Raw genomic sequence first — 27,141 nt, forward strand, 5'->3', positions numbered from 1 at the left:
TGTCACAGTAATTTTTATGGATTTCAGTGGAAAAAAATGAGGTGTGTACATTTGAAATGCTTTTCTTGTTCTTTGCAGTGGGATTTTAAAAGTTGTATCTTTTGTTTTGTTTATATTTAGCCAGTCTTTGAAATGTTTTACGCCCACGTCAAACGTCTGCAGCAAGATGAAAGGCAACTTACGCAGTTAGAGAAATGTGCTTTAATGGAATCCCTCGTTCTTCTGAGCAATCAATTCAAGGATTATGAACGACAGAAAGCTTTCCTGGAGGAGCTTATGGCCCCTGTCACTAACCTCTGGTTGTCTGAGGAAATGCAAAGGTATATTTTTGAGCATCTATTTTTTTTGTAGCTACTTTAATAGACCTTCATGAATATTTATAATTATAGAAGGTGCCAAGTCAATGAAAATTCAGTTTAACTAGATGATTTGATGACACTAAATAAGATGAAGTTTTTAAATGTTGAGACCTAGGCGCACATCTAGGGCACTGGCAACCTTTTAAGAAAAAGATGTATAAATATAACTTTGGTAGTGATTTTAAAAATCTGAGTTTTTGAAATATTTGGGGCAAGGAAAAGGGAATTTCAATGATGTAAGCCCGGGAAAAACTTAATCGAGCTAGTGAATGCATCTTGGCGCTGATTTGCAAACTGAGTATGCATCATGAATAGCTAAGTGCAGTTTGGTCAGAGGATTCAAGAGGTAAATACAAAGGAAGTGACTAGAAAAGCTAGTGCTTCTCTTGTTGCTCACCTCTGGCATCTTTATTTTTTTAAATTTTGTTGGGGATACAAATATTTACTTGGATGGAAGAGAAGTCTTTATCTGTTGAATTTTAGTGAACAATATTATTAAGAGCAAATTTTTGAATATTGAGCTTGGAGAGTGAGATTTCTATTTGAAGTCAACTGCTTCAGCAATTTAGTAACTTGGGCTTCAAACACATAAGGTAACTAAGGAGCAGTATGACTTTAGAAGCTGTTAGCTTGCATTGGTATAATACACTTAAGGATCACTTTGTGTTGCAGTGTGTTGTCAGATCCAGCGATGTTTCTTTCGTACATTGGTGCGGACGTCACTCCAGATGATCCAATTCGAGAAGATCCAGCAGGCATCAATAGATCTAGGGTACGTGCATGTTAATGGTTAAACTATTCCAAAGGAAGTGCAGATGTTTGCATGGATTATACCAGGAAGATGCTTAATTCAATATCATCAAACTGACAGCTGTCGATTTTGGGACTACTGGAGAACCATTTTAGTTTTAAGACTCCACTAACATCTGTCCTGCTAACGTGTAAATGTTTTGGATAATTTTATGAAAAATTATCTTTTATTCAATCCTAAATTTAGAAACCATATAACAAAGGAATCTATCTTAAGGATGATCATGGAACATATCAAGGCCTGCTGTTCACTGTCCATGATGAAGACTTCTACCAGTATTTCTGAACAAAATATTACAAAAAAAAAATCAAGAACTGTAAGGTGTTTTTTCTTTAAGTTGGGAGGGGGGAGAGATTTTATAAAGCTGATGAAATATCTTTTTAAAATACCAAGACTTGTAATAAAATGATTATGGTAGGGTGACTTGTAGTGGGGTATGGATTTGGACAAAATGATTGTTCAATATTTCTTTGGCGACAATGAAGAACTTTGTTTTGGAAAGTGTTTCATTTGTTTGTGGCAGTGTTTCATTATGGTGGACAGAATATGTTCTGTTGGGAGGTTGTGGAGTAGCTTGTATGATTCAGAATTATAATAAGACCTAGAAGTACAGTTTATGATTGTTGCATTTCCTTCAGATATTGTTGGCCAGAGTTGCCACAATTGTGCCTTTTTGGGATGGAAGTGTTGAGAAGAGAAAGACTTCCTTCTGAAAATCGTTATTATGCTGTTAATAGCCCGAGAGGTTAGGTCAGATATTGTAATAGAGGTCAAGCCTGATTTGTCCATTATGATTCTACATTGTTTGTAGAAAGTGTTTTGTAGGATTGTCTTCTGGTAAAGGCAAGGATTTAGAATGCAGTGAGACTTAATTGTGTATCTGCTGTTTTGTCTCCAATATTAAAAGTGTTTGGCATGGAGATACAAAAGACTTTGCAGAGCATCTGTGTGCAATACCACCCTTTGAAATTCTTTGCACTTTCATGCACGTTGCCAGCGTTTTCAACGCACAATATTCCTGATCGAAGCCCGCTGTCCCTAACTGTTGCAATACAATTAGTTGCAATCAGGATTTGTGACTACAGTAACCTGAGGTATTGAGCCACAGGTACTACTGGTAAAGGTCAATTCAGTTTCGCCAGAGTTTTCATCTCTGCTTTTTACCTTATTTTGACAGATCAGCTTGTGTGTTTACACCATACTTGGAGTTGTGAAGCGGGCTCGCTGGCCTACTGACCTGGAGGAGGCAAAGGCCGGAGGGTTCGTGGTTGGATTCACACCCAGCGGGGCTCCGATCTACCGCAACGCCTGCACTGAGCATGTCATCAAACTTCTTGACAACCTGCTCGCCCTGATAAGGTGAATCAAGTTGGACAAGAGTAGCAGCACGTAAACCAAAGCCATTACACCAACACTGGATCTAGGCCAAGAAAATGGTCTTGAATCAGTGAAAATGAATATCATGACAAGTGCACTTATCAGCCAGTCTGCATAGTGCTCTTTTACCGAGTCCTTCATTTGAGCTTGGATGTTGTTGCTTAAAACCTTGTATTACATCATGGTTAAGGAAGATGAGGAGTAATAATTTAGACGGTGTGATTTGTTTTGCATTGCCTAAATCACTATTTAGTTCTAAACATAGAATGTGTCCCAATTCAAACATAGTCATCTTGCTTAACTTGAATTTTTCTGCAAAATTTTATTTTATTTTTGTACTGAGAAGAAAATTCAGGTATGTATCCAGGTAAGTTAGTTCTTTAAGACTTGCTGGTGATCATACGGATGGAGCAAAATCCGATTGGCTATTCACATTTTTGTGAGGAGGATTCTATCTAATTTTAAAAACTGGCTTTTTTTTTTACTCACGAACTTTTCACACACATTCAAAGTAATTCAATTGCATCCTAAAATCTGGAAGTTGGAAAGCCTATCATGTTCATATCTTTTAAAACAAAAAGTGTCCTGGTGCATTTTGTTCAATGCATTATATGGTCATTTGCCTTAACAACATATATTCCTATTCATGATTAACAAGAATAGAATTAAAATCCTGGTATAATGTATTGAACACATTGATAAATCACTATTTTTCTATGACTTGTATAAGTTGGCCTTACTGCTAAAACTTAAGTTCAGAACTTTTCATGTGCAGTCTGAGCCGTTTCTTGTTTTAACTGTAAAAACAATTGCTGAACCATTCAATTTATTTAACAGCCAGTTTGTTTGGGGAATACCTCTTCATTTAATTTTCTTTTCTATAGTTGTCTGCCAAAACAATTAAAAATCCTTGACTTTTTAAATTACAAAGAGTTAACTTTAACCTGTTATAAGCATAATTTTGCAGCCTGAGATTTTAAACATTTTATTCATATTGAGAGAGCTTTGTCACTCTCCTTGTGCAAACATGCCCCAAAAATCATGGACGATGAGTTGCTGCAGTTCTTTGGTATTGCCATCTGTATTTTACCCAGGACCTACTGGTCAACGGTAAACCCTGCCTGAATCAGGTTGCAGAGCCTATGAATATGTAAATTGGGTTCTCATTAATCCTATTAATGAGACCTCTGTTCCACTTATTTGCTTAACCAGGATTAATGAGAAATGTTATCAGTTTGGCTATCCAGTTGAATTTGTGTGGTGGGTAAATTTAAATTAGTTCTGCAGAATAGATAAAGAACAGAACACAGAATCTGGTTGGGGGGGAAGGGAGGAAAACCAGGGCTGTCAACATGCCACATTTCCAAGTGGAATTTGCTTCCATTCTGAGGATCACCAAAGATAATTTTGTGAATATTTCCACTTTAATTCAGCTGTTTACTGTTTTGCAGAGTTCGGTTGCTTCTTCCCACTAAATGTCACCAGCTACTAATGGCTACGTTTTCCTGGAGACTCTCAAGTCGCGTCATTGGCATATGTGTTTGGAAAATTTAATGGGATTGAAAGTAGTTATCAAACACATTTTTGTTTCCTGAATATAAAATTGGGAAGACTATCCAATTAATGATGGTCTTGTCTCATAAGTCTGCAAATCTTTCCTTTTATAAGTATTTATCTAATTCCTGTTTGAAAGAAGTTATTGAACCTACTACCATCACCTTTTTGGGCATGGCATGACAACTTCGTATACATTTTTGAAAAAGCAAATATCATCGACCTTGTGGTTCTTCAACTATATTAAGCCCATATCTTCCAGTTACCGATTCTCCAGTCTATGTAAACAATTTTCCCATATTTGCTCTATGAATCTTAAATGCATATTAGATCTCAATTTTAATATTTATGTTCCAATGAGCCATTCCAGTTTGTCTAATTCCACTCCGTAAAATTTGTCCATTTAAGCTAGGTCTCTGTTCTTGCATCTTGCATTAATTTTCAGCTACAATGTGTCCACACACTTCACCAGTATGACTTGCTGATGTCATACTGGTATTTACACACTTTGAAGTTGTGTCCTGCCTAGCAATTAAAAATAAGTGTGATCCAATTTTGTACTTCAATCCAAAAAAAAACACAACTGTTAATCACTCATGTGTTTCCCAAATCTATGGATGTTCTGGTTTCACTCTTAATCCACATGCATTAATATTGCTTATACTATTTTGTAACACTGCATCAAATGTCTTTTGACATTCCATATATACTATTGGTGTTGGTCTCTTAATTCATTGAAGGAAGGATTCCTCAGGTTTATTGGGCAGCATGTATCTTTAACAAGTCTGTGTTGATTGTCATGAATTAACCAATGTTTTTTTTCCCCAAGTGAAGTTTCATTTTGTCCAGGATTTTGATCACTAGAGCTTTTCCCCACTGATGATAGCCTAACTGGCCTTTGCTGCTTGTAGGTACATCTTAAAAATGCCTTGCTTTGTTTGGATGCCAGAGCTCTCTTTATAGTTCGGTGGTGTTCGGGTGGGAGAGCTGGTGGACATGAGGAAGATTTTAAATTTCCAATCCTGATTAATCCTTTCTTGATATTAGTCAATGCACTTCCAGGGATAGTCACTGGATAGTGGCGATAAGTGGCAATCATTGATGTTTTGTCATGTATCATGGGAGTGCTGAAGCAATTTGTCATGGCTCCTAAAGCGCCTTCCCTGCCCTTCCACCTGCACCCCTTCGGTCTTTGCCATTCCATTCAGTGTGGCTAAGCCACACTAAATCACCAGGAAAGAATTTTTTTTGAATATAGGTTGAAGTCTGAAGAATTGTTTGGACCAAATTTTAATTGAGTTGAATGGTGTTTGCTGAAAGCTTGATTCACTGTGAGGAGGGAAATTTGAATACAAAAGTATTGAAGGTGTCTGGAGAAGTTGCAACTTTAAGTAAAGCAGGAAATTCTCGTAGAGAACGGAAATTTGAGTTTGAAGATCAGAGGTGTGCCATGAAGTAGCAATGTTGCACAAGAAGTGCTCTGTTGTGTCCTTATCTTGATCTTTCATTCTGAATTGATCTGAATTGATCTCATTGTTAACTACTGGAGCTTTCTGGACATGTCTTGTCTATAGTGTTAGCCTGATTTCCAGTATTTTTTGTGCTTTCACACTGGGGCTCATTTACCTCATTTTCAGTCAAACAGTAGTTTGTCGGTTGCACATGTGAAGTCATGCCACGAGCCACAAGTTGGAAGTTGGCATAGAAAGGAATTTGGTCATTCTGCTTTGAAATATAAAAATCTGTTTATTATTGTTTGTAACATCACTTGTTTAAAGCATCTGATCTGTAATAGGTTTATCTGATGGCAAATCCATGCTCTTTACAATTAGGCAGGGGTCTGATAGGGTAGACAGATTTCAACTTTTGGAGAAGATGAAAGCTACTGGCTGCAAATACAAGGTCAGCATTAGACTCCAGAAATTCAGATGGAATTTCATTATCAGAGTGAATGGAAAATTTTCTACTCAGAATAAATAGTGTGGTTGTTTTTGAGGAATCTAGATAAGCATTTGAAAAATGAATGGAAGGTTTTTTCTGATGAAGTTGGATGAAGAAATGTGGGAATTTTAGAGCATAAATACCAGTGTGGACCAATTAAGGCCATCTGGATAGTATTATTGTAGATCCTGTAATTATTCTTGATGCCAGTAGAACCTTTTGCATACTGGTTGAGTAAATATTCCACCCCTTGAAGTGGTTTACTCAATTTTCTTCTTGGAAACCTCATTTATCCTTCATAAATTAGGTTTAGATAATTTTATATTTGATTACAGTAATGTATTACAGACAGCACCATAGAAATTATAATCAGTTCCCTCATACCTTGTACTTTTTCTGTTGTAAATAATGTCTTGTCTGTTCTCAGCAACTTTTATTCAAAATATTTAAATATTTCATTTGATTTTTTTTCATAGTATATTTTAATAGTTTGCAATTTCACAAATTCCTCCATTGCTCAAGTTTGCCAAAAGTGTGTCTCTTATTGAAGTAGTATTTCAGCTTGGCAGTGCACAAGTTGTGTCTTGATTTTCAGAGGTTGTAAAGCCTTCATGTTCATTTGAATAGCATGCTTTTGAATGTTTGAGTATATCTGGAATTTAATATATTCAGGATCAGTGAAACTGTTCAGGATAGAGTGCTTGGTCTTCCTGTTAATTGTAGTGGTATAATTGTTGGCTGCATTTTGGGGGAAAATGTATTATCTCAAACTTGGAAGTTTAATTGATCATTTAAAAGGATGTTTAAATTTGAAGTAAAAAGAAAATTTAAGAAAGATGTGACACCTTTTGTATTTGTTAGAGTTGATTAGTTTGAGTCAGAATGGAGAGGGGGTGCAATAAACTATGTATCTATATTTTGAAGTAACAGACTTTGGCTAGATTGTACTCTAATCAAGTGTGTAAAATTGTTAATTCTGAAAAAACAAAATCCGATTTTTACCTCCCAGTAAACGCTTAAAAGTATCCTGAAACAGGTATTTATTTAATTATTATTAATGAATTAAATCTAAATGGAGTCTGTAAAGTGTAGAAATTAGATTTTTGTACATGCAGGTAAGTGGTATTTTTCTCAATATTCCTGTGTACTTTCTGTTTAAATTACTATTTCTATTTTTCTTCTCTGCTTGTCTATCTTTTCCATCCCTCTCGTTGTCTTGCTCCAACTCTTCCTCTTCCCTCCTTTTAATCTTCCTCTTCCCTCCTTTTAATCTTCCTCATACTTGTAAGAACATATACTCATCAAATATTTTCCATGTATGTCATGACTTTATGTATTTGCTAGAAATGGTGTTGAAATATTTACTTGGAATTGAGAGAAGATTTTTTTTGATATGGAAATGATGAAAAAATTCTTCTGCCAAGATCTAAGATAAGGTGTCATCAGGGTGTGTCATACTGACGTTTGTGATTCGGAGAGGTTCTCCAATCTTCCAGGAACATTGTCTTTGTGTGACACTTCTGAGTGCCAACTCCCATTGAACCATGATTTTTGAGTGAATCCAGGTGAGGGAAGATAAGTGACTCTTTAAAAATTAATGTGGATGGGCTAAGAAATAATATTGGGCATATCAAATTGGAGCAGCATTAAGGATCTGAACCTTAAGAATTTTTTTGTTGTTTGTGATGCCAAGCTTAGATTTGGCAGAAGGAGGCAAGTGCGGTTACTGACCTTTTCCACCCTACTCCACGTCCCCTCTTTAAGTACATGTACATCAGTGTCAGATCTGGAAATTGAGTTGGGGAAGTAGAATTTGTTTTCATCACAGTTGTAATGGTTTACTTGATATTCTAGTCAATTGTGTAGACCAAAATTTCACTTTGTGGGGACACTTTTACTTTGTTTACTCTTGGGTATTTCCCCAAATATACTTGCAGTAAATAATTTGAACTGATTCAGAATTTTATTTGACCTGGTTTCTCCAATGATAAAATATTGCAGAAACTAATTAGAATTAAACATTTTTATACCATGCAATTATCTGGTTGGATATTTGTTATTATTTGGCTTTTATCAAAGAAATTACTTACAATCTTGGTTATCAGTTTCTTGAGTTTGATTTTCTAATCTGCATTAACGTCTGCTGAGAATATACAGCAGATTCAACCTCTGAGAGAATGACAACTAAACTGGATGAAAATCTGTTCACAGTTTGGGTGGAAAATGTCAGGGCACCTGTTGACTCGTCTGTACGTATATGATATGAATATGAAAAGATGCAATACAGTTTGTGTTTTCTTTGTCATAATTAAAAATACTGCCTTTGTCTTGGATTTGAATTGGCATTAACCTGTCAGGAATATTATGCCAATTATGTTCCATGCAATTCGAGCCTCTAACCTGCAGGGGAGTATTGCTATTTTGAATACTCGACCCCATCTCAGTTTTTTGGCAGTCAAGAAGAGCTGTTGCCACTTTAAGTAAAAGTGCAGAGCTTGAAGAGGTCCTTGTAGAAGTCTTCCAGTTTATCAGTTGCCTATCATTTGCTCTCAACAGATGCTTGGCTTCTGCAGAGGAGCTCTGTGATACAAGATCAAAAAGTGAAAGAGATTCAGGGCTTAAAGTTTGGGACAAAAATCCCTCATTATTGGCATTTAAGGAAGATTTATGTGACCTACCTGTCTTCATCGATTTGTGGCTAGGCTGTCTTAAATCTGTTTCACTTTAAGGCCTGCACATCCCTTTTATGATGGTGCTCAAGCCATGAGGGATTAAAAAAAATTGTGAATTGGAACTTATTAGTGCTACTATGTTTTCTTGTTTGCAGGACACATAACAATCTTTGGCTGCCAGAAATGTTGGCCCAGCTCAGCCCACACTTCATGAAAGCCCACGACATGCTGGAAGTGGAAAAAAATGCAATCTCGGTATAGTTTATATATGCATATGTACAAAGTTTTTAAAAAAAAGTGAAGCCCTAGTCAATAAAAATAATTCCTTAATTTTGGAAGTTTATCTCACCTATGGGGTAATTAGCCTGTATTTTTAAAAGTAAGAAATCGCTTATTGTGAGCTTTGGACTTTGATTGTTTGATGCTTTTTGTAGTTTTATAAACTGCTTAATCTGTTGCAAGAAAACTATTCAATTTATTTCTCATCTTTTTTGAAAAGATACAATATAGGTCAACTGAAGCATGTCTTAAAATCAGTTTTGACCCTTTACCTAAGCTGAAGCAATGCAGATTCTCAGTACAAATCTTGGTATCTTCAGTGCCAATTTGCACATACAGGCCCTGGGAGAAATTTAAAATATACCTTAGTTTCATAAATGTTTTGATTAAAGCAAGAGGGAGAATCTGTCTATTGTTTATTTTCCTCACATTCACAATGGTGGTTTCACTTCCGATGTTGAAATTTATAAATTTGTTTTTGTCAGTTATTGGTTTCATTAATGCTATTTTCAATAAATACAAGGTGATTGCATGTTAACTTAATTTTTGCATCTGGGAATCACTGACTAATAATTTTGAAGAATGTGAAGTTGAATCAGAACTGCTAACATCAGTACATCAGTGTCAGTAAATGTTCTGAAGTAGACTTCCAATGGAAATAAAAAAGAACATCTTGATCTTTGTGCCAGATTAAGTTGTAATCCCATAAATTTGCTCTCTTGAAGTTCATAACTGCTGGGAGATTGTAGAATCTGCTTCTAATGAGCCTTGTCATTGATGTAGGTATTCCACAGCCTTTGCTTGATCATGCCGATGCTCCAGTCTACAAATCTGTTCTGGAACGAATGCAAGGATTCTTCTGTACCTTGTATGACAATTGGTAGGAAGAAATTTTGTCAGTACTTTATTCTTAATATGTATTTAATTTGAAAGCTAAGTCTGTAGTCTACAAGTCTTTTTTGAATGGTACATTAAAGATTAATACTGCTCTGGCCTACCATTTCATACTCGGCCATAAACTTGCATTTCTAGAGTTCTGGTGTTTGATTTTACCTTTCCTTATTATATTGTGCACTGGGAAAACTAGACTTTTGAGCAAAGAACAGACATGCTGCAATGTATATCACTGATTGCTAACACTTTAGCTATATACTTCCTGTACATTAGTTGCTTGTCAGCATCCCTTTCAGTGTCTTGCTTCATGTGTGTACTAGATGGAGGGGAGTTGGGTTATTTAGCTGTAGAGGGCAACATGAGTCAAAAGATAGCAGCTTTAATTAGTTGTTCCTTTTGATACCTCGGACACAGGTCAGCTGCATTGCAACAGTCACAAACCTGATAAAGGATTAAGCCATGTGCCACAGTTGTTCTTGTTTCTGGAGCTCAATTTTCCATGTGATGTTGTTAATGCCAACCCATTTCGGACTATAAAGTTTCACCTTTTGTAACTTTGATTCTGTTTATAGTGTTTGTTTATTTGTTTTGGATGTCTAAAAATTACATTTATTCTGACTTTTATTCTTAAACAGTTTTCATATCCTCGGGAATGCTGGACCAAGTATGCTTCAAGATTTTTTCGACATAAGTAATTTTGCAGAATCTGTAAATAAACTCTGCTTTTGTGAATCTGGAGAATATTCCTGACTATAGGCTCCGTCCAGTGCTCCATATCCTTTTTGCCTTTCTGATTTAACAAATCTGGGGCAGGTAACTTCCTGTTGGGATAACTGAATACTGAGATTAGAAAATTTGTATGCATTTTAGTCTGAGCTAGACCTTTGATAATCAAAAATTGCAAATGCTGGAAATCTAAAACAAAAACTGAAAATGCTGGAACTAGTCAAGGTCAGGTTCACCTGTGGAAGAGAAACAGAATTAACGTTTCAGAACGTTCCTGAAATGTTAACTTGTTTTATTTTTATTTCAGAGCTTCAATAAGTCACCCATTTGAATTTGTGATACAAAGGTGCACGGATCTTTATTGAGACACTACCTTTTAATGTTTAGGCATTTTGGTACATTATCCATGAGGGATATTTTGTTGAGAGTAACTTTTACAAATTGCTTTGTTTTTAATTGAAGTGATTAATAATTATTCAGAATTTACTAATGATAAAAATCATAATTGCTTATTAAAAATATCATAAAGGCCCACATAAAAACGTGATTGCTGCATTTTCCTGACATACCATTTGGTTAGATTTGATGTGAAATTGAAGTGGAGATAATTGATCGTAGTTAACTGAGGTGAAGATGTGATGCAAAATTTTGGCATTATCTATGAGGGATTTTGCATGGTAGCATTGAGCTATAGCTAGATCTCCCCAGCAAGATCTCTTTCATACTTTTATCAAGGATATGCATTTGACAGGATGGAGGGAGATGAGGCAAAAATATTTCTTGCTGTCTGTTATTTATCTGTTTGTTATGCAATGTTAGGAAGAAAATGCAAATTAAATACAAGATAATTACTTAACTTGTGCGTACGTGTCTTTGTGAAGCCTTTGGTCCAATCCTGCCCACCTGAACATTATGAAGCTGTGCTGTGCCCAATTCTTGGACCCCTATTCTCCTATCTACTGCAGGTAATTATATTTGAAAGAAAGCTATCCGAAGGATATTTGTTCAGCTGTTGTGAAATTATGCTGCAGTACCCCAAACTCCAGAGGTTTCTGGGTTTCTCTTTGCTATGTGTATTCTCAAAATTTGAATATTCTGTGGGGTTTTTTTTCTGGAGGTAGTGGGGGAACATTGGGCCAGATTGTGTTAATGATTTCCATGAGTACATAGGCAAACTGCAGTACACAAGTCAGTGTGTTCTGGAATAGCATCCCTACACATAGTGGTGGGTGTATGGAGCACACTGCCGGCAGAGGTTGTGGAGGCAGATACATTAGGGACTTTCAAGAAACTATTAAATGGGCATTTCCAGAAACTGTTAAATGGGCACATGAATGATAGAAAAATGGAGGGCTATCTGGGAAGGAAGGGTTAGATAGATCTTGGAGCAGGATAAAATGTTGACACAACATTGTGGGCCGTAGGGCCTGTACTGTGCTGTAATGTTTTGTGTTCTATTACTGAGCTGGTGGTGAGGTGTGGTTACTGTATCTGGTCCCTCTGCTTTGAGAGTCAATGGCTGGTATATAAGTGGCAATCCCATGCATTTGAATGGTGTTGCTGACCTTCTTTGAAAGGTAGGTGAAGGTAACTGCATTTTGCTTATTTTAATTCATATTTATTTTCAGTTTTGACTTGAAACTATTTTTCCAAGTCATTTTTTATTTTTACTTTGTAAATGTATTTCCACTTATAAATGTCTCTGATCCACAGAGATTTAGACTGTGGAAGAGGCCTTCCGGCAGCACAGGCTGTTGGAAGACACTCAAGGTTATATAGTCATAGAATGATACGTCAAGCACCCATTTTACGCTAAATTCAATTTATTTTCCCAATTTTCCACTCAATTTCCCTCCCAGATTCACTTGCCTACATTGCTAGGGTCAGTTTACATTAGCCAGTTAACTTTTTCTTTTTCAATCTTTTATAGTTTTCAAATTAATACAGATTGATATATAGCATCAATATTTATACATGTAATACAAAGAGATCAGGATAACAATCATAGCATAGATAATCATAAAGAACAATAAAATATAGAGAAAAATCTGTAGATCCAACGATCTCTTAGTAAGTGAACATAATATAAAAGAAAGGGAAAGAAAAAGATTTGTTATATAAATTAAAAAACCAAAATCAATAAGAAAAATTGTAAACAATATGAACTAAACAAAAAAAAATTTTAAAAAAACAAACAAACAAAAAAAAACTGGGCTGAAATTTCTCAGTAGAAAACAGAGCAATATTATGTTGTCAAGTCTGTTCCTCCAAGTTGGAAAGTTATTGAAAGGGGATCTACATCATGTGAAAATATTGAATAAATGGACTCCAAATATCTTCAAATTTAAGCGAAGGATCGACAGTACCACTCCTAATTTTTTTTCCAAGTTTAAACATGATATTGTTTGAGAAACCATTGAAAAGTAGTAGGGGGTATTGGATCCTTCCATTTAAGCAAAATGGATCGTTTGGCCATTAATGTAACAAAAGCAATCATATGGTTAGCGGAAGCAGATAAATGGCCAGACTCTATCCTTGGTAATCCAAAAATTGCAGTGATAGGGTGAGGTTGTAAATCAATCTTCAATACGTTTGAAATAATGTTAAAAATGTCTTTCCAATATTTTTCCAGAAGAGGACAGGACCAAAACGTGTGTCAAAGAAGCCACATTCGATTTACATCTATCACATATAGGATTTATATGGTTATAAAAACGAGCTAATTTATCTTTGGACATATGGGTCCTGTGAACTACCTTAAACTGTATCAACGAGTGTCTGGCACACATTGAAGATGTTATTAATTAAATGAAGAATTTCTTCCAAGTCTCTGTAGGTATAGATGTCTGGAGTTCACTTTCCATTCATTCTTAATTTTGTCTAATGATGCTAGATGTATTTTCATAATTAAATCATAAATTATTGCTATCAAGCCCTTCTGATAAGGATTAAGACCTAAAATTTTTTCCGTAGTTTCAATTTTGTAAGGTGTCGGAAAAGAGGGTATAATAGTTTTTAAAAAAATTTCTAATCTGCAAATATCGAAAAAAGTGTAATCTAGGCAATTATATTTTATTAGACAATTGTTCAAAAGATGAAAAACAGTTATCAATGAATAGATCACGAAAACATACTATTCCCTTCCTTTTCCATATGGAAAAAGCTGAGTCAACTCTGGATGGATGAAAGAAAAAATTAGATTGAATGGGACTTGACAAATTAAATATATTCAATCCAAAAAATTTATGAAATTGAAACCATATTCGTATTGTATGTTTAACAATTGGGTTAGTCGTATATTTACTTAATTTGTTAAGTGCAAAAGGGAGTGAAGCACCTAAAATAGAAACTAATGAAAATTCAAGAACTGATTGGTGTTCAAGGCATACCCATTTGGGGTATTGAATTACGTCAGAATCTTGTATCCAAAAAATTAAATATCTGATATTAATTGCCCAATAATATAATCTAAAGTTAGGCAAGGCCAAACCACCATCCTTTTTTAGCTTTTGTAAATATTTCTTACTTAACCTTGGGTTTTTATTCTGCCAAATATGTGAAAGAATTTTAGAATCAATAGTGTCAAAAAAAGATTTCAGGACAAAAGTTGGAATTGCTTGAAATAAATATAAAAATTTTGGTAAAATATTCATCTTAACTGCATTAATTTGGCCTACCAATGATAAAGACAGTGGGGACCACTTAGTAAATAATTGTTTAACATGGTCAATTAAAGGCAAGCCAGTTAAATTTCCAACCCACACATCTTTGGTACATGGGAAGACACCAGAGCAGCTGGAGGAAAACACCACAAGGTCAAAGGGAGAACATGCAAACTCCACACAGACAGCACTGGAGGTCAGGAGCTGTGAGGCAGCAGCTCCACCCACTGCACCATTGTGATACAGCTCTGCTGTACTTGTGTCAATGGGTGGGCTCTCGGTTTGTATTGTACTGAATCAAATTGCTACTCATGGACCACAATGACTTTTGCAATACCTGTGGTGGAAAAATCTAGGTACTTTGCAGCTATGTGGCCACAAAATGCATGTGCAACTTTGGGTATCCTGTAGGAGGCAAAAGCAAGGTAGCTTCTCAGTTTAGGACCATCTAGCTCAATGTAAAATAGTTTGCTGTTCTCTCTGATCTATGATTTAAGTCAAAGGTGTTGGAGGGTGGATTGAGGAATACTGAAATGGATGGTGGTTCCAATAAACTGAGCATTATGTGACATTCTGGATGAAAAGTATCAACCCAAGCTAAAAAAACCTAGATTGTTAATCTGTTTTCTTAATATTCTGAATTTGTTTTTGTGCTAGTGTTTTTTGGCAATGAATCGCATGTAAGGGGGGAAAAGCTTTCAGAACTGCACAGAAATATGGTCATCTTGGTCCAATAAAATATCCAACTTTTGAAGTCTTTTAAAAGTAATGTCTGCTTGCCAAAACCATCTTTAAAAAAATATTTTAATTAAATAGAATATTTTGAGTATTGTTACTGCCTCAAATACTTAGACATTTTGCATAAAATGCCAAGATAAATCTTGAGATAGATATTTTTTACTTTGGCTGGATTTTGTTGGCAGTCCCACATGGAAGTGCTGGCATTTACCCGGTTAAGTGCTGGCAGTTTCAGCATTCTTGGGCAAATGTAGAAGTCATCATCTTGCTAGATGAGCTGTACTGGCAATTTCCTGGCTGTGCCTCTGGGTATTGCAATGGGTTTGAAAGTTGGAGCAGAAGCCAGCTCAGATTTCCTTTTGACTCTGTGGCAGATTAGACTATTCATTTGATTGGTAGCTGTAGAGCTGCAGGCAACATTAAGATAAACATTATGTTATTTTAACATACAAGATATTTTTAAATAGTATTTTAAAAAAATTAATATTTGAATGTTTTAATTTAATTTCTTTGCTACTTAAATACTTCTGAATATTAGGATATTTTAGAAAGCATTGAAAACTTGACAGCCTCAGCAGACAGCAGGTGTTGGCCCTTTGCTGAATATGGCTTGCAGAGGAGTTGTTTGGTGATCTTATTCTGACCCACCTATATGACCCAGTTATATTGTTACTGTGACCATTGTTCATGGCTTACCTGCTTGATTCCAAGAGGGACTTGGCTTATAAGATTGGCCATGTGGATATATACTGGGTTAGTTTGCAACCGTGGGAAATGGGAGTGGTGAGTTTGTGTGTGGCAGGCCCCTCTTGGGTAAATCTTGGTGATCCTTGTGTTCTTTGTTGGTGATGGTAGAAAAAAATCTTGTATTCAAAATAACAGTGGCTGCAAATTCTATGACACAGCTGGGCTTGCTAGACTAGTTTTGCGTCAGACTGCCTTGACACAGCAAAGTTGCCATGCACATGAGACCTAAAGTGTAGTTTGTGATAGAACAATTGGTGGGTATCTCCTTCAGCATTTCTGTAATGGAAAGACTGGCAGCATACCTAATGTAGAATGGGTAGATAGTGGGGTAATGGGTGGTAGGGAAGGGTAGTGTAAGGGAAGCTTGGGTCTAGAGTTGGTTAGGAGTTGGGAAATGCGTTGTAGTCGATGCTGGTGGCAGGGTTTTTGTTGGACAATCAGGAGTTGGGGCAAGTGTGTTCAGACATGATCAGGAGGCCTGAGTTCATGTGTACAGAGGAGGGCTTGGGACTTGAAGGCAAAAGAAGCCTTGGAACTGGTTAGGTTTGCGGGTCCCTTTCCACAGCTCTCCATTTAAGCCTGTTGATAATTCAAGTTTGATTATTTGCCATGAATCAGTATATTATTCTACATCATTGTTTTATTCTTCCAGAGACTGAGTGGCAAATGGGTTGTCATCAACCAAAGAGGCCTATTGGAGTAAGTAAATGTAACAGTGTCAAGATCTAAAACCATGATGATCATTGTCTAGGAATTGCTTAAATATTATACAGATATTGCTTAAATATTATGCAGATATGTTTTACCTGATGCAATAATTTTGATTTATGTTAAGTGGTAATTTTACTTGTTTGAAGGTGGAAATATTGGGACTGATGAGGGTTTAGTTTTTGATGAAATTGTGTTTTTGTTCACTTCCTTTACATAGTTGTCCAAATTCTATCATGATTTTGAATCCTGCTAGCAAGCTATAAATTGTTGCTTAGCTGCTAATTTATGCTGCTATTTTAGCAAGTGCTGCACATTTTTCTACAGTTGGTCTCCGTTTAAACTCCTTTACCTCATTGGCTTTGACTCCAACTTTTTGATTCCCACTCCAACAACAATTGAGAAGCTCGACTGTTCCAATAAAGCTGTTACTCGATTAGTATCCCATCTACCATCCTAAATATTAACACATCCACTATTGATGCACTTTGGCTGCAGTGAGTATCACCTTCAAAAAGCACTGTAGTTCCCTGCCTTGGCTACTTTACCATTTAGATAGGAATGTACTTGGGAATGCTGCCCACTTATAGATTCTCCTCCAAGTCACGTACTATACCAACTGGGAAATATAATAGCCACAATTATATAACGGTCCAAATCCTGGAGTTCCTGCTCATCATCATAGAGGGAGCACTTCCATTTGAAAGACTGCAGAAGTTTAAAAAAAATTGCTGATTGCCACCATCTTGAGAGTAAAGAGCATTGGGCATTTTAAATGCAATTTTAAATAATTCATGGTTTATTTGTTTTAAGTAATATCAGTTTGTTGCTTCTGACTGTGAGGGTTATAAGGTTTTTGATTTTCTTTTAGGCTGAAAGTGGTGGTCCTGAGGAGAATCCAGAGTCCCAAGAAATGCTGGATGAACAGCTAACACGCCTTCTCACTCGTGAATCCATTGATCTAATGAGTAAGGAGTAGACTTTCTTGCACAAAGAAAGCTATGTGGAGAAGATTTTTTGAATTTGGAAAAATAATCTATTTATGTACTTCAGTGAAGTCAGGAATTGCCTTTGAGCTTAGACCATTAAAACAACATCTAAGAGGAGATGACTTCATTGATGTAAATCTTGTTTTGTTTTAGTTTTCACTCTTCTGATCCTTTGATTAAGCATCCTTCTTTCTTCCACCACCCATCTACCTCTGTTCATTTTGTTGTTCACTCTGTCTCATTATTACTCAGTATATGCAAAGATACAAAACTGGAGGACAGGAATCAATAGGCTTGTCCATTTAGTTCATTATGTTTGTTTGTAATACCAAGTGTGTGATCCCACCTAGCTCCCTACTCTCTAGAGCTCACAACTTTGTAATAAATGTTGGGTTTGAATATTTACTTTTTTTTTTTCCAGCTGTATGCTGTTGTGTTAAGAAGGGCCCAGAGTCTATATCAGGGGGATATGGATGGTAAGTAGTCAGGACTTGATTTTCATATTCCAATCTAAACATTACATGATGTATCTCAGGTTTGCAGAAATAGTTTTAGAATGTTTGTTTTAGATTAATAATACCAGTAGCTGCTGCAATGAAATTTTCCTGATCAAATGTCTGTGCTGCTGAGGGAGGGTATGATTCTAGGGTAACAATACATGCCTTCTAAGAAGAAACCTAGTGTCAGGTTAAATAATTTGCATTTGAAACAAGCAGCCACTTTAATGGATTATAAAACAATTGTTCATTAACTACTTATATTTACAGTAAATTGCTTGTTACTGTCCTGCACCACAGATTTATAATTTATTTGGACAGAAATGTTCTGCTTGAACTGTATTGAGATGTTGTTCCTGTATTCAGTGCAAATATGGAAATTCTCCAGTTTTCACTGGCGAATTGGAAAGCCTGGCCCTGCTCACTTTGTCTGTTTTCCTGTCCAAACTGCTGTTTTCTTCAGCCAGTAGTAGACCAAAGAAATTACGCCTTTTTTTTTCAAGGGTTGGCTCAAGTTTGCGGAATTTCTTCCCTGTATATTCCTTGAAGATTAGGGATACATTGCCATCAAATCAGATTGCCCTTACAACTCTGCCTTCTCCTTTGGATTACTCGGATGAATATGGGTTTTAGGATGACTTGTTTCAAAAAGAAAGTCCTTGTACGTCAGTTGATGCTGTCATTGCCTTGCTGAATATAAATATCTTAAAAACAAAAACAACAGATGTTACAAATCTGAAATAGCAAATGCTGGAAATGTATCTGGGCAGGCAGCATTGTGGAGAGAAATGGAAGTACAAGTCAGTGTTTCAGGTTGATAACCTTCTGCCATTGTATAATATCAAAAGTGTTTTGGGCAAAATTCAAATTTGCAGTTTGATTCAAAGATGCTCTTCTGATGTGCTTAAAGTTTGGATGGAATCTGTAAATTTTCAGTTTACATTTAGTGCCAGGTTATAACTTCAACCACTAGGAGATACTACCTCTTCCTGATTATATACAACAGTGTTGAATTTACTGTTGAAAAGTTGATACTGTATCAAACATGTGGTCTTTTTAATAGATGATGAAATGATGAACACAAATGATGGTCCACATGTTGGATCTGAAGAACTTACTGATCTTGGAAAGTGTCTGCTCAAGTCTGAGGTAAAATGATATGCACTTCCCTTTTACTGGCAAAAATGTTTTGGTTGAATGTTTTTTTAAGGAACAGGAATTTTAGACTCGAGCCTTTATTCTTCATTTTTCAATATGTAATATTTTCATGTGATTTTTATTTTGGAGCAGACTAAATCAACCAGTTTTTAAGTGTGATGTTAATTGTTATAACTGTGTTTTTCTTATTTGTCTTAGGAAATCTGTAAAGCATTGTTGGCAACTGCTTACAGTGCTGTCACTTGGAATGACACTATAACGTGCCAACGAGCAACTCTGCAGCTCTGCTGGCCATTGATAAAGCAGGCAAGTATGGGCCATGTGTTTTGGCCAGGCTTCTGAATTTGGTCAGTCACACTGAAGATTTGAGATTCACAGAACTTCTCTGGTTGCTAAGATGGTTATGCAGTCCTCTTGTGAATTCTGCATTGTAATATTTTGAATTTAACAGGCTCTTCATGCCTATAGCAGTCCCGTTCCTGCAGTTATGCTTCCTTTTCAATAGGTGATCAGTGAGCAGTAATAGGAGTATAGTCTGTTCTTTTTTTTTCACGTTTTCCACCTCCATTGGCTAATGTGCTATATAACTCCACAACTCTATCGTGGGGAAACGGGACTAGCTCAAGTAAACAACTTGGTTAGCATGGATGAGTTAGACCTGCTTCTGTGCTGTGTAACTCTGATGATCCATGAAGCACAACATTAACCAGGATTGCATCAGAGATGTACAAATCTGGATGGTGTATTTGTGTAGAATAAAATGGAAAAATTATTTGGAATTAATGCTTTAAAACTAAAAGCATTTTTGTAAATCTAACAACTTTGGATTGATTTTTCACTTTTGTTTTTGAGATATTCCTGTATATCTCATTTTCTATATATTAATTGATTAATTACAAACTTCAATTGAAGTTGAATATTTCCAGCGTTTTCTATTTTTATTTGAGATTTTTGGCATCTGGCGTTTCTTGTCTTTCAGTCAAATTATTTAAATATTTTTTCTTGTTTTGTTTCTTGGCAAGCAATGCATTGTCAAATGTTACAGAAATTACCCCAGTTATATTCAGTGTTTACTACAACCTCTAGTATCACCTATATAGTGATACTAGTATCACTTCACTTTTTAATTTCACGATACCAATATGTGAGAAAACTAAAGATTTCAGAGTCTGTCTTGCAACATATTCAAATGAACACCCTTGCAGCACAATCTTTTCTTGGACTTTGTCCCCTGCTCATGTCCACAAACTGTGGTGTCCACCTCCACATTTTTTCCAGATGCAGAGTTGAACAAGCTGATTTGATGCACCTGAGAGGTAGGGCAGGTTCTGAGTGACTGGCCTTGGATGTCAGTATTTTAAATTATTTGTCTGTAAACTAATGAGCATCAACTTGTTTTCTACATGGTTGGTGATCCCATTAAGTCATTATAGTGTAATACTGAGTAGCCAGATGCAAAGTGCAAACAATCTCTCTCTCCTCAGCATGTGTATATCCTGTTCTGGGTTCAATGGTGAGTCCAACAGTGGATGAAAGATCAGATTTGCTGGCATCTGACCTTCAGCTTGCCTTCAAGCATCTATGTTTGGCTAAGCATATATGGAAATCTGAGACATCCTGATGCCAAACAGCTGACCACTGTCAGTCAGCTTGATTTGGCCCAATGTGTGGCTGCATTCTACACCAGATTTTTCGGAGTAATTTTCCCATACCATATAAACTTGGGTGAAAACTGGTACCTACTGCACAAACTTGTGAAAACACTCCCATTTTTTTTAAAAAAAAGCTAGTCCATTTCATTGTTAGTCAATTAGTTCAGTAATTTTTTAAAATGTCTTTTCTATTTAAGTTAAACAATTATTATTCATTTCATGCCTTTCATAGATAGAGATGAAATTTGTGTTTCTATTGTCCTGCCCCTTTTGATTGTGTTACAAACCAGCAACAAAAGAAACACACCGAGCATGATTCAGTGTTAAAAACTATTTTATTAATCACTACTTATGGTAATACGTAAAATAAAAGTAAAAATGTTGGTATGTTAGAATTCAAAAATGTTAAACCTTGAACGTTAACCCCGAAACTAAACTCTTTGTGTGTGTGTGTGTGTGTGTGTGTGTGTGTGTGTGTGTGTGTGTGTGTGTGTGTGACAAAGTCCCAAACTCCAAGTTCCGGAATGGTTCTTAAAGTTCAGTTCCGCAAGCCATAAGGTGAAACATGAGCAAGGGCTTCTTCAACAACCACCGTTGTCAGAAGATAAGACGTAGATGTAGAAAAATATAGAGAGAGTAAATACGAAATCCAAATGTTCCACGATGGAACCCAAATGACACTCCAGTGTTTACTCGGTAGTGACTTCCTCACCCCGAAAAGCATCCGAATCGTGGTCGTCCACACACAAATACCTGTTTCCTTCTACAGGTCAGCAACAAAGTGAACTCCACCGGATTACTTCCAACTTCCATACATGGATTTCAGTGGTAGACACAGTTATAGTTTCTCATCCATCGAAAGAGAAAACTAGCAGGCTGGTGTCTCTCTCCCTTCTCTCTCCCTTCTCTCTCCCTTCTCTCTCCCTTCTCTCTCCCTTCTCTCTCCCTTCTCTCTCCCTTCTCTCTCCCTTCTCTCTCCCTTCTCTCTCCCTTCTCTCTCCCTTCTCTCTCCCTTCTCTTCTCCCTTCTCTCTCCCTTCTCTCTCCCTTCTCTCTCCCTTGCTTCTTCAATAACGGCATTACGTCCTTTATCTTCTATTGACGTAAGCACGCCATACACACACACACACACACACACACACACACACACACACACACACACACACACACACACACACACACACACACTCTATCTTAAAGGGACATTCACTGAGTCCGTAACAATTGGATGTGCTTTCTCATTCCATTTGCCAAATTCCTTATGGGATTCCTGAGTATGTTCTTTAGCACTTGAATGTTGATGTTTAATGTTTTTAATAAAACTTAATGTTCAGTTTGTATCTTTTTTTTCTTGCACTCAGGTATTGTCTGCAACTCTACATTCTGATGCAGCCAGTTGGTTTTTCATGAGTGTCCTTCGAGGGTTGCAGATGCATGGACAACATGAAGGTTGCCTTGCAGCATTGGTCAATCTTGCTTTCATGATATATGAGGCACTGGTAAGCATCTGACTGATGAGCAAGTGTATTAAAATTTGTGGATTCTAATGCCATTTGAATGTTGAATGGGTGGAATGGCTTTATTTTAAGCACCTAGCAATAAACAAAATACTTTCACATAGCATTGCTCACAACCTTGATGTTATAATTTGTGTATTTTGTTGAAGTATCCTCATTGGGGTAGGGAACAAAGTATCAATTTGCGTACAGAAGATCCACCATCTGCAATTAAATGATGAACTGTTCTGAAGATTAAGGCAAGAATTTTTGTTAGGTTTACAGCTCTAGTTACAGTGCAGATCAGTTGAGAGGGAGGATTTCTTTCATTGTTCCCAATCTTCGGAGCAACCCTTTGTTGTATTTTATTGGCTTCACTGACCATGAAATCTAGTTATATGGAGATGCTTTCAATTTTATTTGTTGCGTAATTTAAGTCTATAGTGGTTTACAGATAGTTTAAGTAACCGTCACAATCTTGTAAATTGCTCTGCCTTTAACTAGATCTGCTCACCCATCAACTGTGTCCTCTGGCTCTAGGTCTACCAATCACCCACGTTTAACATTCTGATTTATGTCATGAACAGATCCCACTGACCTTGTGCCAGTCATCAAGTGCCCATTTATAATAATCCTATTTTATTCCTGCCCCCCCCCCCCCCCCCCCCCCCCCCCGATTCTAACACTTATCAACATAATTCAGGCAATTTATAGTGGATGATCAACTTATCAACCTGCACATCTTTGGAATGTGGGAGGAAACTGGAGCACCTGGGGGAAACCCATGCAGTCATAGAGAATGTGCAAACTCCACACAGACAGCATCAGCAGTTAGGACTAAACCTGAGTCACTGGAGCTATGAGGCAGTATCTCGACTACCTACCCTACTGTGCTAAATACTGTTCGTTTAAAACTCCGTCCATCTATCTCTTTCCCTCCTGAACTCTCTTCCTTCAAATATATCATGACTGTTGGCACTGTTTTCAACTTTCTGTGCCATACACTCTAGCATTTCTTCCGAAAAAACATGGAAAATGGTAGCAGTAGTCCATTTGGTCCTTTGGGCCTGCACCACCATTTAACACAATCATGGCTGGTCAGCTACTTCAGTACCCTGTTCCTGGCTTCTCACATGTATCCTTGATTCCTTTGGGATTAAGAAAAATATTGACTTGGCCTCCATAGCCTTCTGTCACTTTATATACAAAAAAAATTCCACAGGTTCACCACTTTGGGTGAAGAAATCTCCTGATCTCGGTTGCAAATGGTATACACCATATCCTGAGGCTGATTAAAGTTTATATTTGTGGCTAAAGAACCGACTGGAATTCATATAACATGTTTTCCAGTTTCATGAAGTTCCAAATTCCACTCAGTCTTTGACTTGCTTAGTTTTGTCATTGGCAAATACAGCAATGAAGCAAAGGTTTTGATGGGAGTTGATTGAGGGTTTAGTTTAGGCCATAATACCTGAAGTCACCTGCTCCCCTTAAATAATTCTGGGGATTTGCATGAACTAAGGCCTATTTTCCCTTTCAAAAGCTTTTTCTGAAAGTGAAGCATTCCCTCAGTAAGGCATTGAAATTTTTGGATTCTATTAGTAACTTCAGTATTGGGCGAGTACTCTACTTTTGAACAGAGGATGACACTTGTAACTTGATTGAATTGGAATGTGACTTCAGTTTCATATTTATTAAATCAGTGTTAATGGAAAATAGGATACTGAGAATTCAATGTAGAACATTCTTATCCCTGTACAATTCCAGAAAAAAATTGTAATTCTAAATTGTTTCTGTTGGTTAAGAAGTAACAGTATTTGAATCATTGCACGAATCATTGCACAAATCAGATTCACTGTCTATTTCACAACACCTCTTTAAATTAATTTTCTGTTGATTTTCGGCAGGAGCTTGTTTTGCTGAGTCTCCTCAAAGCCAAGTACTTAATTGATTTAAAAAAAAATCTGAATATGAAATGTTGACTTTAACTGATTTATTTTTGAACTCCACTTGTAGAGACCACGTTATCCTGAATTAAAAACAGTGATGCAGCAGGTTCCTCAAATCTCTGGCGATGCTTTGGATCAGTTTGATACAAAACTTCTGAACCCATCGTCTCATAAAATGGGGGATAAAAGGAGAAAAGATCTCTTTAAGAAACTCTTGTCAGGCTGCATTGGGGTAAGTTGGGTATCTGGTTCACATTGGATGTGATATGTTAATAGTCCAATTATTGTTACATTATTAATTCACAAAACACTTGTCTGTTTTAATTATGCTGCTTTAATTCTCTGACTGAAGCTCTGGTTGTCCTTGCTGGTGAGGTTGCAGGTTTGGGAGGGACTGCCTGAATATCTAAGATGAGTAAATGCAGTGCATTTAATAGATGGCACACATTGAGCCTCTGCACAGTTGATTGTGGATGGGGTACCAATTAAGTGGGTTGCAGTGTTTTGGATGGTGTCATGCTTAAGTGCTGTTGGAATTGCACTCATTTGCTCAAATGCTGTCACAGTCCTGATATGTCTTGTAGATGGTCGAAAAATGCTTGGTTTCCTTTAACAATCTTTTCACTGCATTGTGCAAAGAAAATCACACCCCTGTATATTTGGGGGTGGGGTTGGGGGGAAAGAACTTTGTGAAGATTTGTGCTGTTGGATTCAAACCACAAAAGCCTCTTATTCAATGTCTGATCATGCTGAGATAATTGGCTTCAATTAATAAGTTTTATATTTGCTTTGCTTGTAGTGTTTGATCAATACAACTTTTGTCATGGGTGGTAAAGATGCCATTTGGCAGCACTTGCATGTAGGATGTGTGTTCTTTGGACTAAAATATAAACATTTGGCCACTGTGATTCATGAGATGCTGTATCCTACAACGGTGACAGCATTTCTGAAGTAATTCACAATGTAATATTCTTTTAGATCTCAATGTGTGTAATAGGTCCTAGATTGAACAGCTGAAATAATGACAGGTATTAGAACTTGATGAAAATTAGTAACATGTCCTTCTCTACTTGTGAAGAGAAAGCAAAGTTGTGAAAAAATATTGTGAATCCCTTTTTGAGGGATGACTACATGTAGTCTGTATTCCATGTCTGATTTTTGCATATTAATGCTTACAATCAATTTTGTGCATAATTAACCTCTACCCATTTCTTTAACTCATTTAAACAATTTGTTTCACTAACCTTTTTCTGTCCTCTTCAGAAACCACTTGGGCAGAAGTTCAAAAAAGAGGTACATATCAAAAACTTGCCCTCCCTTTTCAAGAAACCGAAACCACAGTCTACTACACCGATAGAAGAAACGACTGAAGACAATGTCCTTACTCCACTCTTTGATCCAAGAGCTCAGGACATATAAAGAGTACTTGGACTCTGTTACTTCCACTCTTGCTTATGGGGAAAAAAATGGACCTTTTTTATGTTGATTTTAACGTAGTCTGTCTTTAGTTGTAAAGTGTTTATCAACATTAGCATAGTGGAAATTAGCATCAAATGGCAATTTTAAGATGACTCAACTTAAAGACTTTTATGAAGCCTACTATAACAAATTAGTAGCCAGATATTTCTGCTAATTAGTTGATTGCTGATGGTGAAAGTTAAGCCCCAGAAAAACAGCTTCACTATTCATTCTACTATCCAACCTGAATAAACTTTGTAATGCATTTTGTGGTTGAAAGAACTATAAACTGATTGTGGTATATTGTTATGAAATGCCTTAACCTTTTCAAAAATTGAATTCATAGATTGGGTTTGCAGCAATCTGTTTTCCAAGTGTTGTATCCTGACAATGTCTGTGCTCGCTGTATTTAAAAAAAAATCAGAATACATTGAAGTTTTGTTAAACTATTTTGTATGCCATTGTTTAATATTAAACTTGTCTGTCCAGTTTTGTGTATGGAAGTTTATCTTGAATGCATGTCAAGAATCAGACCCACGTTATTGCAGAAGATTGATTTTTAAAAAAAATCAAGTCTCATGAGTTCAGAAGCAGAAAATAATGGGAACCAGTAACTTCATTTTAAAATGTTTCTTAGCTTTTGTTTAGTATTATCATATTGCACCACCTTCCATGTGTTTTAAATGTAGATTTTGAAAACAAACTGGAAATTAACATTAAAGCAATGGCTGTTTTTGTTCCATGAATTCTTGTGGAAGAGTCTTTTATAGTGGCTGTAAAGGAGACCAAATCTCCACGATTGTTTTTCTTTCTATTGTTTTTCCCAGCTGCGTGGAACCTGTAGTCAGAGCTCACCTGATTAGTAATTGATTAAAACATCAAAGTATTTGGTTTAATCAACTTATTTTTTCCTCTCTATTTTGGCATATTATTAACTGAAAAAACTGTTCACTTTTGGAAGTACTAATGGACTCCTGTTATTGCAATGAACATTGTGATCTATATTTTTTTTAAAGAATGAATTTAATAGAACATGTCAGCATTTGGCACATATTCAGTACAGGTCAAATTAGTTTCTCACATTTTAAAAGGAACTGCCAACTATAAAAGAGCATGAGATGTTAAACTTTGAAACCCATCATTGTTTATGTCTGCAACATGGCATGTCAAGTTGCATTGCTTTTTATTTATACCTCAAGCACTTGCATTGCATGTTTCCTTAGGGTAATTTTTAATTTCTGGTCTGGCTTCAAAATTAGTTAAGTGTAATGCACATAATGATGGCCTATAATGCTCCTTTGGGTTGAGTACCATAAAATGCTACTCAACTTTCTGACCTTTGAACTTCAAAAAAACATTATTTAACTTTCCTCAGTTTTTTTTTCAAACTTAATACAGGAATGATAATGAACTGGGAGAAAATACTGTCATTTTTGCTTTGATTTTTATTTCAATAAAATGAATTTTAGACTCTG

At 36.3% G+C, this 27,141-nt stretch overlaps 1 protein-coding gene across 1 annotated transcript in view; it reads left to right on the plus strand.

The window, feature by feature from the left end:
• The window catches only part of LOC127568014 (exportin-5), a 67,950-nt gene extending 40,809 nt beyond the window's left edge, over positions 1-27,141 (plus strand). Inside the window, 18 exon segments of the mRNA XM_052011260.1 lie at positions 121-320; positions 1,032-1,131; positions 2,348-2,529; positions 8,870-8,967; positions 9,774-9,873; positions 10,523-10,598; positions 10,600-10,659; positions 11,480-11,578; positions 16,413-16,458; positions 17,338-17,436; positions 17,879-17,933; positions 18,458-18,488; positions 18,677-18,767; positions 19,018-19,103; positions 19,311-19,418; positions 22,125-22,262; positions 24,276-24,440; positions 25,472-27,141. Of these exon segments, the coding sequence (XP_051867220.1) occupies positions 121-320; positions 1,032-1,131; positions 2,348-2,529; positions 8,870-8,967; positions 9,774-9,873; positions 10,523-10,598; positions 10,600-10,659; positions 11,480-11,578; positions 16,413-16,458; positions 17,338-17,436; positions 17,879-17,933; positions 18,458-18,488; positions 18,677-18,767; positions 19,018-19,103; positions 19,311-19,418; positions 22,125-22,262; positions 24,276-24,440; positions 25,472-25,627 (1,890 nt within the window). The 3' untranslated portion in view covers positions 25,628-27,141.

Source organism: Pristis pectinata, chromosome 3 (genome assembly GCF_009764475.1).
Source record: "Pristis pectinata isolate sPriPec2 chromosome 3, sPriPec2.1.pri, whole genome shotgun sequence".
NCBI lineage: Eukaryota > Metazoa > Chordata > Chondrichthyes > Rhinopristiformes > Pristidae > Pristis > Pristis pectinata.